At 52.5% G+C, this 16,193-nt stretch overlaps 6 protein-coding genes across 6 annotated transcripts; 5 read left to right on the top strand and 1 right to left on the bottom strand.

The window, feature by feature from the left end:
* Nucleotides 1–1,818: 1,818 nt before the first annotated feature.
* On the bottom strand, nucleotides 1,819–2,790 carry BU25DRAFT_331809 (lytic polysaccharide monooxygenase; the record flags this gene model as incomplete). Its single annotated transcript, XM_033702417.1, has 1 exon — nucleotides 1,819–2,790. One exon carries the CDS (start codon nucleotides 2,788–2,790, stop codon nucleotides 1,819–1,821), a length of 972 nt encoding a protein of 323 aa, XP_033566344.1.
* A 1,263-nt stretch (nucleotides 2,791–4,053) lies between these two features.
* On the top strand, nucleotides 4,054–5,937 carry BU25DRAFT_428071 (SNF5-domain-containing protein; the record flags this gene model as incomplete). The annotated part of the gene is made up of 3 exons (XM_033708481.1): nucleotides 4,054–4,418; nucleotides 4,471–5,673; nucleotides 5,730–5,937. The coding sequence occupies 3 exons, from the start codon at nucleotides 4,054–4,056 to the stop codon at nucleotides 5,935–5,937; spliced, it is 1,776 nt and encodes a 591-aa protein (XP_033566343.1).
* A 1,648-nt stretch (nucleotides 5,938–7,585) lies between these two features.
* BU25DRAFT_475374 (uncharacterized protein) lies at nucleotides 7,586–8,968 on the top strand (the record flags this gene model as incomplete). The annotated part of the gene is made up of 2 exons (XM_033710930.1): nucleotides 7,586–8,209; nucleotides 8,294–8,968. The coding sequence occupies 2 exons, from the start codon at nucleotides 7,586–7,588 to the stop codon at nucleotides 8,474–8,476; spliced, it is 807 nt and encodes a 268-aa protein (XP_033566342.1). The 3' UTR covers nucleotides 8,477–8,968.
* A 1,074-nt stretch (nucleotides 8,969–10,042) lies between these two features.
* BU25DRAFT_383835 (uncharacterized protein) lies at nucleotides 10,043–11,128 on the top strand (the record flags this gene model as incomplete). Its single annotated transcript, XM_033704300.1, has 1 exon — nucleotides 10,043–11,128. The coding sequence occupies one exon, from the start codon at nucleotides 10,043–10,045 to the stop codon at nucleotides 11,126–11,128; it is 1,086 nt and encodes a 361-aa protein (XP_033566341.1).
* Nucleotides 11,129–12,075: 947 nt separating this feature from the next.
* On the top strand, nucleotides 12,076–13,197 carry BU25DRAFT_428068 (SURF4-domain-containing protein; the record flags this gene model as incomplete). The annotated part of the gene is made up of 4 exons (XM_033708480.1): nucleotides 12,076–12,245; nucleotides 12,340–12,452; nucleotides 12,515–13,073; nucleotides 13,125–13,197. The coding sequence occupies 4 exons, from the start codon at nucleotides 12,076–12,078 to the stop codon at nucleotides 13,195–13,197; spliced, it is 915 nt and encodes a 304-aa protein (XP_033566340.1).
* Nucleotides 13,198–13,822: 625 nt separating this feature from the next.
* Nucleotides 13,823–15,529, top strand: BU25DRAFT_428067 (nucleoside hydrolase; the record flags this gene model as incomplete). Its single annotated transcript, XM_033708479.1, has 5 exons — nucleotides 13,823–13,858; nucleotides 13,922–14,025; nucleotides 14,133–14,643; nucleotides 14,708–15,002; nucleotides 15,060–15,529. 5 exons carry the CDS (start codon nucleotides 13,823–13,825, stop codon nucleotides 15,527–15,529), a joined length of 1,416 nt encoding a protein of 471 aa, XP_033566339.1.
* Between the last annotated feature and the right edge of the window lie 664 nt (nucleotides 15,530–16,193).

Below are 16,193 nucleotides of genomic sequence, written 5' to 3'. Positions count from 1 at the left end.
AATCGTTGTCAAAAGGTTGTAAGTATAGCAACTTTTAAAGTATGCATTCCGAATTGGCAGCATCAAGTATGCGCATGATATCCAGTGCACACTATCCTATCGTCGGCGGTTGAGACTCGACAAGATCCGTTCGAGATCCGCCTGCTCGTCCGGCTCGATATCTGCATACAGTCGCTAGAGAGACACTCTCGTACTGCCATGCTATCTGTCTCGGTGAGAGTATTGGCAGCACATTGCACGACTTCTACATGCCTAGTAAAGCACCTTTCAAATATGAAGAATGAAGAATAACATCAAAGTCACTTGTCCGTACGGGAATACGCTGACAGTAATGCGGGGAAAGCTAAATTCACCTATCGAGGCAGCGTGAGAGTGCCCGATTGGCAGAAGTACTAGTCAAAGAAGTCCGGTGGTAAACTAACTATCGAACAGGACAGAGAAAGGGTTTAGACATACCACTACTCCCCTAGGACGGCATGCCAAACACGCAACCTCATCGTCCATGTTGGAGATTTGGGGCAGAATCTAAAGATGGATTTTGACCTCGTACAACATCATGAGCATTATGTACTCCGATGTGGGATACAGCCAATGTGAGATGGATCTGTAAAGGTACACCTTCATACCTTGAGCCCAGCCACATGCATCTGTCACATCTCGATCATTACGGAGCAGGCACCATGGCCCAACTTTCTCTTATCTTCCACAGTCGATAGTGATTTAGCGCACCTGGCTTCTCTTATCGATACAAAAAATGGATATTACGTGTTGAGGGTAGTGATATATGTAGGATATGCTTCGATATCAGTAAGATATAATTCGCACTATTAATGTGCCGCCTTCGTTAATATCTTGGGGTTACAGTGTCTCAAATATGACATTTTTACATCCAACTTTCTTCATCTGGCATCATACCCAAATCCAAAGCTGCATCCTCCATCAGTTCAGTCTCAAAACCCGGATCATACTCAAGATCATGCTCGAGGTGCGCCGCCACAATCATCGCGAGGTCTTCCATAACCTCGTCGAGCTCAGCACTGATATCCGCAAGTGAAAGGGATAAAGGCTCCTTGCGCCACGTGCCAACAAACTCAGCGAGCTTGATGAAGTCTGTAGTGTTGTGATCGTGATGGATGCTTGATGGGGGTTGCGAGTCTTTTCTGCAGTCGCTTGATGTTTGCGGTTTTCTCAGCCAGAACGGACTGCGACTGCGCGAGTGGCGCTTCGAGTACGGCGATGCGGGCGTTGTCGGATGACATGGTGTTAAGAGTAGATCTGATCGTGTTTGTGGTAAGTTTGAGTAGCTGTGACGAGGATTTTACGGGTGCGGGCCAGAATTGCGGCTGAAAAGTCTCTGGAAGTGAATCGAGAGGTTGAACCTACTTTCACTGGCAACCTGACCCTGAACGCATGCGAACATCACACCACAGAAGTAGCGGGAGGAAAGGGTCATTTCTCGTGCCTTGTTAGTATGCTGTTTGTACCAACGATACTGGGATTAGTGCACTGTCTTAGTGCACTGTCTGATGCCAAGTCAAGTAGGTTTATTTCCATCAAATGCATTGAACGCTCGAAGCGTACATCTAAATGCTATCTAAACGTCCCAAACGCCCAACTCCGCCATATCCACTGCACCAGGCAGAAGGTAGTGGCCAGGCCGACGATACAATCCGAAAAGAAAACCAAATAAGAAACAAATGAGAACCAGATGCCAACCCAAATGCCAACCCAAATGCTAAACGCCTGCGATGCAACTCCCACCCAGTCCCGCATATTATCATCCCATATCCGTACAACAGCCTACCCCTTCTCAAAGACTCAGATGGCAGGGATAGCAGTGCGCGCGTTACGGTGGAGGTCGCGACGAGCGATCTTGCCGTTCGAGCACTTGGTGCCAGCGGCTACAGGCTGGTAAATAACCTGGCCGTTGGAGCAGACGCCGAACTGGGACTCGCCGTTGCAGAGGATAGCGTCGTCCTTGGGGCAGGTAGAGCCACCGGTAGAGGGAGCCTGAAGAGCCTGAGGAGTGGTGGGCGCGGGAGTTGTTGCTGGCTCTTTGGGAGAAGCGGGAGCGGGTGCAGTGTCAGGGTTGCCAGAGTTGCCAGATGAAGCAGAAGGGGTAGTATTACCGCCCTCAGAGGCAGCACCACCGCAAAGCTCCTTGAAGGGGCCGGTGCCAAGCTTGACGACAGATTCACCAGGGTTGGCGAAGGTGTAGTCAAACCCCTCAGATGTCTTGCATGCACCAGGGGCGTTGATGTTTGCGATAGCCATGTCTGGTAGGTCGTCGAAACCCTTACCAGTACCACCTGAGACCTTGATGGGAGCGCAGTTCATGTACATCTCACGTTGGCCGACTTTGTTGAACCAGGTCCAAGCCATGGTCAGCTGGCCTTCCGGGAGCTCAGAGGGAACCTTGAAGCCGAATTTACCGAGCTCGCCCGAGTTGCCAGCGCCAGTTGTAGGGCAGCCACCCAAGATAGAGTGGATGACCTTCCATTTGGACGAAGCAGTAGGTTTCTCGTCCTTAGAGACAGAGATCTGGCAGGATCCGCCGCCGTGAGTAGCTGTCTGGTCTGAAGGGAACGAAACAGTGACGTCAGAGCCGACGGCCCACTCGTTCATAGTTGTGATCTGGTAGCCACTACCCTGGCAGGGAAAGTTCGAGCCATCAGCCTGCAGCGGGTCCTTCATGACACCAGAGAAGGGGACAGGGCTCTCAATGAACATGTGAGCGGAGGCGGTGGAAGCCATGGCTAGCACGGCGGCGAAGAGAGTGGTCTTGGTCATAGTGGAAGACATTGTTGCTGATTTGGTTGAGAATGTAATGTTTTTGAAAAGAGCGGAAGTGATCGAAAGCTGAATGTATGGCTTGTCAAAAGCGTAGTTGTTTGAAAATTGAAAGTTGAAGGAGTGTGAATGTTCAGAACCAGTCTGAAGATTGTTATTGAATGAATGTGGTTGTTGTTGCTTTCTCGGAGCTTCGATGATCTCTGAGGGAAGAATGTTGAGGTTGTTTAAGTAGTTTTTGGGGATGCAGAGTTTAGAGCACGTTGTGTAGCGACGAAGGAACTCCGCTGACGTTGTGCGGCGGCATGGTAGCTTGCCTATTGCGCAGTAGCTTCACGATGAGACAATAGACGGACACCGTGAAGACAAGGTGAATGGGAGTACCCGCAGTGCATTGTGGAGGCCCAGCAACAGCGAATTAGATTGAAGGACCTAGCTGTGAGCCAATCGCGAGGAAGCGGACTCCAGCATCTCGTGTTCCGTAAACCTGCCTGGGGAGGCGTAGGACTGTGGCCTATCACGATGTAAGTCCGATATGACCAGGGAACATGCGTAGATGCCGAGATGTAGGCATGAGTGCAAAGCAGCTAGTGACAGAGACTTGCAGACACCGAAGATGCAAAGACCTACCGTGACCCATCAACAAGGATCTCAATTCATACTGTGTGTGCTTTACCATATTGCCTATGATTCAACGGCGAGTGGTAAGCGGAGTCTTGAGGCCACGAAACAAGGTATGTCGAACTCGTTCTTGCCGGAGGTGAAGGCAAGGCTGCGCCTTGATGTCCGTCAGCGGGGATTACTATCGGGCTTTATAGCTTTCGCTTTTGCGGTCATCACCGCAAAATTAGCCATGTGAGACTCTACGTGCTAGGGAAGTGTGAGTTCAGGGCATCGTGGTAGAATCCTGGCCTTTATCGTAGTGACTTGATGTAGGAGGCGACGGTTGGTGCCAGTTGGTTCTAGGCTTAATCCGGCATTAGCGCCATTTGCTGACTTAGCAGCTGCAACCCGCGAACCGCGCCAGGGCATCATGCTGATCGCGAGGCACGCAAAACGAACCTCAGCACTCAGAACTCGGACCAGGCTATCAGGCAAGGGGGGGAAACACGTCAATCTGCATTTCGACCTCTTTTCTGACGGGGTTCGCACCGCGAGGCGCGACCAGTCACCACGCACAGCGTTTGCGACGCGTCTGCTGCTCGCCAGCTCTTTTGAGCTTCCTCACCTTTCGCATACCTCTCGTCGCGCTCGCCAGCAGCCATGTTCACCACCACGGGAAAGACGGCGCCGCCGCAGGCGTTCATGTCGAGCTATGCGCCGCGATTGCGCTCCCATGGCAATTCGCTCATGTCCCCAATCGTACCGCCGTCGAACACCCTCCCTGCACCGCGCGTGACGAAGCGTGGAACCGCTGTGCTCAGCTATGCCGAGGACGCATACGACGACGATGACTTCGAGGACAGCGACCGTCCGAGGCGTGCGACTGGTCTGCGCAGCCTGCAAAGGGATGCCACCATGAACCTGGACCAGACAGCGCAAATAGCAGCACTAGGGCAAGAGCTCACAGCACCTATCGAGCAACAGGGCATATGGAGAGACTGGATGGGAAGACCCAAGCGCACATTGTGAGTGCATATGTTGAGTGGAGACGTCGAGACAGCGACTAATTGAGTGTAGAACGGAGAAGCAGGTGCAGGTGCAGTCTGCCCTCCCTGTCACCCTCATTCCCATACGGATAGACATGGACGTCCAGCCATTCCGACCAGAAGCGCCCTTACCCACTCCCTCGAATGCGCGCGACTTCGGCATCAACGAGAGCCTGCCAGCGTACAAGCAGCCGGACGTCACGCCTGCATACAGACTGAAGGACTCGTTCCTATGGAACTTGCACGAGGCTCTCATGACGCCAGACCAGTTTGCAAAGCAGTTCGTTGACGAGCTCGATCTGCCCACAGACCGCAAGCCTCAGATCATCTACAACATTGCAGGTCAAATACGGCAGCAATTGGAAGAGTATGCTGGAGTTGCTCTGCATCCGCTCTTCCACTCAACAGCTGCGCCATCTGTCCAAGGCACTACGGCAAAGCCAACACTGCTTCCTGCGACTCGCGACGGGACTTCTACGCCGGCATTACAGCCAACAAATGGCGCCTCCACACCTGTCACAAACGGCGCTGCCCAGACAAATGGTGCAAACACACCTGCACCTACCGCGATACTAAATGGCATCACCGCTTCTGCCACAGCATTACCGTCCGAAGAGCTTCACAACCCAGATGACACATATCGCTGCATAGTCACGCTGAACATCAATTTAATGAACCGCCTGTACACCGACAAGTTCGAATGGTCTTTGCTGCACCCTCCAGGTTTTGCGGAGATGTTCGCGCAAGTCACATGTGCTGATCTTGGTTTGTCTGGCGAGTGGGTGTCCTCAATGACCCATGCCATCTATGAGGCTGTATTGCGGTTGAAGAAGGAAGCTTGTGAGAATGGTGGGCTTGTTGGTGACGGAGAGATCGACAACGACGCTGTTGAGCCCTCAATTGGTGCAGGCTGGAGATATGACCACGAGCATCTCTGCGACGAGTGGGAGCCAAAGGTCGAGATGCTGTCGCAAGAAGAAATCGAGAAGCGTGAGGGTGATCGCGAAAGGCAAATCAGAAGGCTGCGAAGAGAGACAGCGCGCTTCTCTTCAACAGCGAACATGTCAGGCACACCGCAGAACGAGTTCTTTAGCAACATCGAACAACAAGAAAACATGGGCCGTGGTGAGCGAAGCAAGAAGAAGAGGAGGTTCAGGAGTCTTAGTCCTGTGGGCCGAGACACACCTGGCGCAGGCTCCGGCTATGGCGGGGAGGGCGGTGGCTTACAGGAAGGGTACGTATTGATTTCCATCATCATCATCATTCGCTCAGCTAACAATGTGTGTAAAGGGAGCGACAAACATGGCGTTGCGCACACTGCTACGTTTGGGGTACCGCCGTCTGGGCTGTCCGCGACGGTCCACGGGGCCCGCGCACCCTCTGCCATAACTGTGGCTACCTGTACGAACGGGACAAGAAGCTCCCACCGTGGTCGGAGAACCTGTTCTTTAACGATCGCCCGTATCACGAAGTCCCACAGTACCGGCCGCAGCGGTAGAGCCCTGTCCATCGTCGAAGCCTTGTCTGCATGGGATGGTCCTGCATCTACCACAATGTAACCGACTGTGAGCCGGACTTGTATGTTTTGTCTTTGAAGCATTTACCAGCGCGGCGTCCTGGATGTTTGATAGAATGCGTGTCAAGCACCACGACCCGAGGAATGGAACGGAGGAGGGGAGCACAATGTTTCTTGAAGGACGGAGGACGAACCGAGTGTCTCGATAGGCAGCAATACCTGCACATTATTCGGCACTCTCACGCCATCCGACTCGGCTTCGATCGCCGGCAACAGAGCGCTCTCCTACTGGCTGTCGCACAGTACGAAGCCATCTGCTACTACAACAATACTAACAGATTCCGCCATCTGAGCACACCAGCGGCAGCATCGCACATGCAATGCTGCGATTGGCTAGGTAGACACACAACCAATGCACGTCACCGCATCAGCCAGCGACTCTGCTTGTCAAGCCTGCGAACCATGAGTGCTGCACGGCTGTCTTTACTTTTCGAGCTCACAATAGCCATAATTCCTACGAATAATAGGAAAAATCAATACTTGCAAGATCATACCCACATTGATTCCACTGCCATCCATGGATCGGTGATATGCGCCCGATTAACGACTCCACATAATTGACTACCGTAGAGAGACTAGACCTGCCTGATTCATGTACCCATCACGGTCTGGAGTAATTACATGGAAGGATTCAATCCTCCTGATTTATAGCGGAAAGGAGGCATTGCTGTGACTCTCCAGGTATGATTGAGGAGACGATGTGCGCAAAATAACGCGTCGCACAACATTCAGCCATGGACACAAAATAATTTTGATGAGGATGTCGCAGTGCTGAATAACAAAGAACAATAGCAACACATTAGCTCCACTGCGTGCACCACCTCAACCCATACAACAGCAACCTCAACTCATTGTAGAGTAATAATCCCGGAATTTCCTCCGAACATCAGCAATCACTCATCAGATCTTGCTCGTAAGCCAATGTCATGCGGCGGAAGTGCTTCACGTGTGTAGGACACCCATGTCGTACGGGTGGGTTGAAGCGGACTAGCGCCCGGCTGCCTTATTGATCACAATAGCAAACCGTGTAAGAGTGCTATTGTGTGCGTGCTTCATGGGCTGGTCAATACCAAGCACATGAGGAGTGGACGGTGAGTGGGACGGGCAGGTGTGGCGCTGTGTGGGTGCGTGAGGGCGCTGTTGTCGGAGATGCTATTGTATTTGTATGGCAATGACCGCCAATGGTATGGCCGGTATATATTAAGTGTGGTATGCTGATGGTGTGTTTAAGATAACTTTTGCATGAAGCCCGAAGCAACTGCCGGCGCAGAACCACGAACATTCGACTTTTACAACAACTCCCGTGAAGACACCCGGACGCGGCCGTCGCTCACAGATTCCCAAACTATCTACGTAAGGAGTCAGTCCACCTGGAACAATTTTTTAGGAACATCGAGAACGTCCCGGTAAAGGTCTCGTCCAGTTTTCGTGGTCACTCGCTCGTGTAACCAGCTTCAAGGGGGAAAAGAGGAAGCTCAACCCACCATCACGCCACACCTCATCATCACGATACCCCACAGCCTGCCAGGCACCTGATCGACAGCGCAGCCGCCTTATAATATATCAAAGAATGGATCCATGGAGGAATCCCGCATTGCAGAACGCAAAAGTACAAGCCATCTTATCATCGTACCGGAATCCAGCACACACGAATCCAAGTCAAGAGCATAGTGAGGAGAGTGATATGCCAGCACCGCCAGCCTACCACATGGTCGTCAATCCCGAAGCAACCAACACACCCAACATGTCCTCACCATACGATCCCGAGACAGAAGAAGACAGCGAAGACAGCGAAGACGAGACACCAGAAATCACAATCAACGCCGCAACGCAGATTCGCGGAAACGGGAATATTATCTCCATCGCGCAGATGGACAGTGTGCGGATAGCGAATCTCGTCGCTACAATGCTATCTGGCGATCCTGTGCCTTCAGATCCCACGGCGCCGCCGACACCTACATCGCCGCCCCAAGCTCCAGTCACGAGTCTATCGTCAAGCCGGACGGAGAGGCGGAAGAAAGGTGGATTGAACGTGAACATCACCGTCAACTGCGGCGCCACCATAATCGGAGACCGCAACATCGTCGGCCCCGGGCTTGGCGACATCGCACGCCAAATGCAACTCGCGCAGCGCAACGCAGCGCTGCAAGCACAGGTTCTGCAGCAGCCGAAGCTAGCTCAAGGGCTGGCGCAAGTGCAGGCCCAGAAACAGGCGCAGATGAATCTGCAGCATAGTCGGCAGAGGGAGGGTGTCCCGGGGCTGGCACAGTGCCATCAGAATCTGTATCAGAGTCAGGCGGGGTTGGCGGGGGTTGGGCAGGTTACCGGGCAGGTTACCGGGCAGGTTACGCCGCCGATGAGTAGGAGTGGGAGTGAGGGGAGTGAGGGCAGTCCAAAGGGGAAGAGGAAGGCGGAGGATGATGCTGGGGAGGGTTTGCTGATGTTGAAGAGGAGGTGTTGACTACCGGAGTTTTGTTAGCTTAGGGAGTTTTGTTGGGTTTCCCTGGCGCAATGTTTGGTGTTAAGAAACTAGTCAAAGCATTTGCAGGCGTCTTTTGGGCTGAGCGTATACGAAATCATGACAGGTATGAAGTCATGCTGTTGCTGTTTCCCTTAGCTTTATTACTTAAGATATCCATCACCTTCATAATGTCCATGGCATTGCTATTCAATGCGTCAGCAACTCGCATTCGCTGCTTACGTATCGGAAGGGACGCGCTTCAACGAAGCATGAAGTGATATTGCTTCTTTCAGTGTTTGGGTCTTTTCTGGGCATGGCCGGAAATGTCCAACGACTGATTTCGCGGTACATCCGTGACAATCAAACGTCCTTCTAACCGTTTTGCTGTGATTCTGACCCGGGTAAAAGCACTTGGGGCAGTTGATGCAACGTGCACACCCTCGAGTGCTCTCTGGTCAGCATGGAAATATTACAAAAGGTTCAATGAGAGCCAATAGTCGAAGAACCCCCTGAAGTCTGAACAGGAAGCGGTCGACTGGAAAGGGAGGAGAGCGCCAGGGAAGACCAAGGCTTGTCCACTATTTCCTTGAGACATTGTAACCTTGGGAGACGACCATACCGCACAAACGGTGCGAACAGTGGCTTGAAGAATGAATTGTGTGCAGCACAAGGCTGTTGAGCGCAACTTAAGCTTGTCAATCTTACTGTCAATTGGACATGGTGTGGATTGGTGACATGAGTCGAGAGGGCACGGAGATAAACCGTGTCAATTGTTCGAATTGGTGATGGATTGAAAGGTGGTCAATGTGTCCGCGGTGAACGAGCTGGAGCTGCCGGCGGTGACACGCAAGGTCCACGGTGGCCTCTTCGCCACCGTGCGCGAAGGTCCCTGAGATGCTTCCGCATAGCAACAGCTGCGACCGCTGGGAATCTGCAGAAGTAGTGAACAACTGCCATATTTTGTATCGCGTGAAGCCAATGAAGACGCGTATGCCCATCCAGGATGCATTCTTGAGGTCTTTGGAAGAGTGAATCAATCATCGAGGCTCATGCAGCTCGTGAACACTTGCCCCGTTCTCCGCAATAGCGCCTTACCAAACGGGCAAGCACCACACTCAACATCACCTCCGAGCACCTTCCCTCCACAACATCACTACTCTCTCACATATCGATCTGTCTTTCTTTCGCGGCAGATATCTGGGCTGTCCACATAAACCAGATTGACTCCTCATCTTATCTTCTACACCTTCCGTCACTAGGGAGTACCAGCAGCTTCCCGAAGCAGACGGCCACCTTGCCAATCCCTTTCCCGCCGGCTCTGCAGTTGTGGGCTGTGCAACCAACGAGGTGCTCGCACATCACCGTCAATTGAGAACTCCCTTGCCGATAGCTTAGGTTCATCTACCTTACATAAGGGGTGACCGACCTTTAGCAAGCTCCCTCGTCGAACAACTGGACACATCATTGCTACAGCTCAAGTGCGCCTTCAGTTGTCGCACTGACCTTCATCAGAGGTAGCTGCCTCGACCCTCCACTACACCTGCCTGATCGCATCCCCTCGACAAGATGCAGTCGTGGATGAGCTGGGCCACCTTCTTGGCCATCCTGGCCGCAGGCTACTTCTATTACGCCCCGAAGCTCACCGCCGACACCAGAGGCCGATCTACGGCACGCACAACGACCACCAGCTCCAAGCAGGTGGATTGGAGCGATTCAGACAGCAAGCCAAAGGCAGCTGCGAAGCAGGCTAAGAAGCAGGCTAAGGCCAAGGCTCCTCGCAAGAAGTCAATTCAGGATGCTGTTCAAGAGGCTGGCAACAAGGCCAAGGCCGAGTTTAACGCAGCTCCCTCCGCTGGCGCTGATGCCAGTAACGACTCCTCGTCCGCTTCATCGCCCGTCCGCGCTGCACCCACGGCCCCGAGCGGCAAGGATGTTTCTGACATGCTTCCTTCCTCCGTTTCCGTCGCTAATGTTCTGAGCATCAAGTCCTCCGACAAGCCCGCAAAGGCCTCCAAACCCAATGTACAGAAGGTTGAGACTCCCCAGGAGACCAAGAAGCAGCGTCAGAATCGCCAGAAGAAGGAGGCTGAGAAGGCTCAGCGTGAGGAGGATGAGAAGGCGCGTCAGGTTCTGCTCGAGAAGCAGCGCCGCACTGCTCGCGAGGCTCGTGGAGAGCCCGCAAAGAATGGTATCGCTGCTAAGCTGCCTTCCAACAACCCTTGGGCCGGCCAGTCTTCTGGCGGTGCTGTTCAAGCCCCTGCTTCCGCTTCCACCGGCCAGCTTCTCGACACCTTCGATGTCGCCTCCACTGCCAGCTCCAGCGCCACCAACGGAACTATCAACACCCCCGATACCGTCTCGAACAGTGGCAGCTACAATGGTCTGCCTTCTGAGGAAGAGCAGCTGAGATTGGCTATGGAGGATGACTCTGCCTGGACCACCATCCCTAAGGGAGGCAAGAAGCAGAAGGCCGCTCAGGTCGCCGAGGAGAGCAACACTCCCAGCGCTGCCCCTGTGCAACCTGTCAAGCCTGCTCAGGTTCCTCAGGTCAAGAAGACTGAGAACCGCGCGCCCATCTCGAGCTCGCGCTACGGCATCCTCTCTGAGCCCTTCACCACTACCGAGAAGGACTCCGACTGGCCTGTTATGTGAGTTCAAGCTTCACACCAGATCCCCACAATACCGTGGGCAGATCGGACGATCTCGACGTCCTGACACCTTCTCAACGCGGCATTTGCCGCTATGAAAGACCAATGCCTCCATACCGTCCCAGGACGGACTCACGCACTACTGCGAGTACGAGGGTATAGCTGAGGAAAGGTCACACGTTTTGTAAAGCATTTGTGAGATATCAACAGCGAGGTTTCGGTTGCCTTTGCGGCACGAAAAGTGGCATTGGAGTCTCGGTCCATTTCGATACCTTGCAGTGATAGGCTACTAGGTTTATCTACATTATGTATTTTTTCTCTTGTTCAGTCTAGGATAAGCCATCTTGCTTTATGGTAGATTGGCTATCAATGGAAGTAAATCATCAATATCGTGTTCTAAATGTATATTTGGTGGCATACGGAGGTTTTTCGAGCTGTGCTTCGTATTGCGTTCAAAGCACCTGCCCAAAATATCTCGCTGACATCATTGACCGCATGATCACAGCTTCAGCTACACAATCAGCACATTCAGAGTAGTGATTGATATGCAGTCACTTGTAAGCTTATTTGGACGAACCAGGTCCTTTGTGTTGTGAAAGGTGCTTTCATTCCTAAACTCCAAAATTGTGGACCTCGAAAGGTATTGAACAGCATCAATTCGCGTTTCAGCAAGAACGGCTGCACACGTTTCCAAAACTCGAAACTGTGTGTTAGCTACGGAAGTCCGCAAATAAGGGACGTGCAGCTACGGAATGGCTCCAGAATAACAACTTACATACAGAGGATTGTCTCACCAAGCTTCTGGGTGCAGATCTAGGGTGAGAGTACTAGCCCCTCTTGGCATCGACACCTGTCCTCTCACGGAAGAGCTTCACAACATCCATATCCGCCCACGCAGCGCCACTCCTTGCATTCTCAACCTGCTCCTCTCTTTTGCTTTCGACCGCAGTTATGGCGCAAATACGGGGCACAGCGGGCTATCATCTGGGAAATCAGAGCCCCTTCGGTAACGCTGGACGGAACGATGGCACCACGAACGACCCGAGTCCGCTCGACCAACTCAGGGAGCAGACGAACAAGATTGAGGACTTTTTGGACACGCTGTCCGACCCAATCAAGCCGTGAGTTTTTCTGAAGCTCTGAGAGCTCAAGGTGCAAAATTGCGGCAGCATTGAGCTCTACTCGTGACAATAGAGCTAACGTGGTTCTGAATAGGTACCTCCCAGCTGTCGGCCGCTTCTTGATCGTTGTCACTTTCCTCGAGGACGCGCTGCGCATCTTGACACAATGGAGCGATCAGCTCACATACCTCCACGACTACCGAAAGAGTACGAGACCCTATAAACTCCACCGCACTTAATGAGCAGCTGCTGACAACATTTGCGTATAGTCTGGAATGGTTTCACTCACGCATTCCTCATCATCAACGTAGTTGCAATGACTGTATGCTCGATCATGGTCATCGCACGAAAGCACTCAGAATACGCTGTAGCTGGTCTCATGAGCGTGGTGGTTATGCAGGGTATCGGATACGGCCTGGTCTTCGACCTGAACTTCTTCCTCCGCAACCTTTCGGTTATGGGCGGTCTCATGATGGTTCTGTCCGACTCCTGGGTCCGCAAGAAGTTCGCCCCAGCCGGTCTTCCCCAGCTCGATGAGAAGGATAAGAAGATGTACTTCCAGCTTGCTGGACGTGTTCTGCTTATCTTCCTCTTCGTCGGTTTCGTTTTCCGTGGCGACTGGGGCTTTTGGAGGATCGTGGCCAGCTTGCTCGGCCTCATTGCCTGCATTATGGTTGTTGTTGGCTTCAAGGCCAAGTTCTCCGCGGTCATGTTGGTGCTCATTCTCAGCATTTTCAACCTCTACGTCAACAACTGGTGGACTCTGCACCCACACCACCCCCACAAGGATTTCGCGAAATATGATTTCTTCCAGATACTTTCGATTGTGTAAGTTCCACATATCCATATTGCAGCTACCAAAGGCTAACAAAGTCGCAGCGGCGGCCTCCTCCTCCTTGTCAATATGGGCCCCGGTCAGTTCTCCGTCGACGAGAAGAAGAAGGTTTATTAGTCGGTACGGCTTTCCGGCATATACACTATCTTCATACCTCAGCATTCGGCTGCCAGCCAGGCTATACACTATATCAAGCTTAGTACAACGACGCATACGAAGATGTTCCAGCGCTCATGGGCCAGACGCTGGAGGGAAGATTACGGTCAAAAGCATTTGAGCGCATGAGTGGGGTCCGTAGGTCACCGAACATGTAGATTATGAACCCGGCGTAGCGTTTGTTTAGCAATTGGAAGGGCAATTGCGACTTTGGATCATCATGCCCAGTTTTACAGCATTCCAGCAATGTCAACAAAGTTCATCAATGAAACGAACCAGCGCACATCAATACTTTAGTAACAGTAACAAAAGTCGCTCGCTTTGTGGACACCTTTTCTCAAGCCTCAGACCCTGCCTCGGGACGTCATTAGCTCCACAATGCGGAGATCGGAACTCCCCGACCATCCTGCACCGTTCACCTGCCTCACGCGGTTTGACCTTGAGTCAACCTCCGATTCATTAGCTAATCAGTTGCCGGTAGTAGCCTCCCACGTGCCTCAGTATAATCAACGATTTGCAGCTTCTCCCTTGTGCAACGATCACAACATTCCTTTTTTGATTTTCTCTCATATAGACGGTAGACAAGATGGCGCCAAACAAAATTATCATAGATACGGACCCTGTAAGTGCTATAGCGGGGTAGCTACAGTAAAATCAGGGGAATTTCTGACTGATAACGGAACAGGGCGTTGACGATGTCATTGCTATGCTTCTTGCCTTTTCCGCGAAGCCTGAAGAGTTGGATATCCTTATGCTGAGTTTGACGTTCGGAAATGTTGACGTTCAGAGGCACGTGTACACCCATTTTTCGAGTCGTTCTTTACTCGAGACCACATAGACGCAGCGAAGAGGTATCTGCTCGGTAAAAAAAAAAAATTTTACTAACAGCTTGACAGCTGCCTGAGAAACGTGGTCACGCTGTTCCACTACATCGGAAAAGAAAGAGCATGGAGGGAAAGTCAAGGCAGACCAAAAGGATTCGAAACACTAGATGTGCGCAAACCCATCGTCGCTGTGGGCGCTACCGAGCCTCTGGCTGAGCACATGATGGTCGCAGACTTTTTCCATGGAGTTGATGGTCTTGGTGGTGTTCACAACAGCCACCCTCATCTTACTCCGGCTGAGACGTGGAAGTCTCTTTTCAAGCCTACTCCAGAAAGTTTGTCGCCTGAAGATGCGGCTGAGCTACAAGCCGTCAGGGATCAACATTCGCTTTTCGAACCTTCTTTGAAGCCAGCTCATGAGCAGATGCTTGAGCTGCTGAGAGACAATGAGCCAGACACAATCACTGTCGTGGCTGTTGGCCCTCTTACAAATCTTGCTCTGGCAGCGGCTAAGGACCCTGAGACCTTCCTGAGAGTGAAAGAAGTCGTTGTCATGGGCGGTGCAATTGATGCACCCGGAAACGTAAGTCACCTTTCATGTTCTCCTGTCGACTTCCTGCAATGCGGTCCCGAAGCTGCGTTTGTAGTCCCCGCCTCTGGCCCGCTTGTATTCGCCAGAGGTCATGAACATACCTGTCCCGAACTTCGGTCTCACAAAGCAACCGGATACTCCTTTGCGCAGAAAGCTGAACGAAAGAAACCAGATGACGCCAGGAGCCGAGTTCAACACGTATGCAGACAGTGTAGCTAGCGCTCGTGTCTTTGCGTTGACGAATCCCAACCCAAGAACGACCATGCCTCCGGCACTGCGCGGGAAAGGCCAGCTACCGCCATACCCTGAGAAGCTGTCACGGCAGCTGAAGTTGAAGCTGTTCCCACTTGGTACACACTCACGCCATTCTATCTCGACACTGACGACAATGGGCTAACCCCACCCAGACACAACGGAGCAGCACATGCTTCCGCAGTCACTGTACACTAAACACACTACCTCAGAGCCCCTGATCAACTCTCCCCTTGCAGACTGGTCGACCCTCTTCCTCCTGACCACCTTCAAGAAACTCCTCTCCCTCAACCCCAACCAAGATGCTTCAAAGCTCGGCCTGCAGCTGCACGACCCGCTGTGCATATGGTACGCGCTCTCGCCCTCGCACCCAGGCTGGCAGTTCAAGACCGAGGATGTCAGAGTGGAGACGGCGGGTCAGTGGACTAGGGGATGCTGTATTGTTGATCGTCGGGGCAGGCCGGTGACGGAGAGGAAGGGTGAGTTGGATGATGAGGTTGTGGGGGATGCGGGATGGTGGGGGGATATTAGGAGGGGGAATAGGGTTAGTTGGTGTACGAAGAGCCCGGGGATTGAGTTGTTTGCGCACGAGTTGTTGGAGAGGATTTTTGGAAAGGTTGAGTAGCAAGGTGGAAAGAAAAGGGGGGCATGTGGACAGATGTGAGATTCGTCGTGCACACAACCTAGGTCATTTTGTCCATCAAGACTTCATCAAGCATCTGAGACGCGTTCTGCTGCGCGATATATGATGAAAAGTGCCCCTGTCTTACGTCAATTTCCAAGTTTGTGCTTTTTGTAGCTGAGCATTCGAGGGGCACGCGACCAGTTTGCGAAGTCTAGTGTGAATGACATCAAAGCTCCCCTAGAAACCGTTGAAGTGCTCCAGACAGCCTCGATGATGTCTTTTACTCCCCAATAGATCGTCGATGCTTCGCAGCTTCCCCAGATACTGGGGGATTACGTCAGCATGGAACGAGACCCACTTTCTCCATCAACACCACACTAACAAAGTCCTGTTCGCACTGCTGCAATTCACGCACGGCTCCACCTTCCTCCTTCGCAATCGCTGGCCGACTACCGCGGCAGCGCCATTTAGCATGATCTTAGCACTTACGTTCCAATAGCCTCGACCCTTCTTGATAGTGAGAAATGCCGCCGAACGAACACAAAACCACGCACGTGCTCTACGAATAGGTGCAGGAAGGTGGCATGAAACTGTTCAATGCTTGCCCACCCGCTCAGCCCCTCGAACGCTTGAGCCAGCGTGGTGTTCGCAGCGCCCACGCTTC

Source organism: Macroventuria anomochaeta (genome assembly GCF_010093625.1).
Source record: "Macroventuria anomochaeta strain CBS 525.71 unplaced genomic scaffold BU25scaffold_3, whole genome shotgun sequence".
Classification (NCBI taxonomy): Eukaryota; Fungi; Ascomycota; class Dothideomycetes; order Pleosporales; family Didymellaceae; genus Macroventuria; species Macroventuria anomochaeta.
This window is presented reverse-complemented; position numbering and strand designations above follow the sequence as displayed.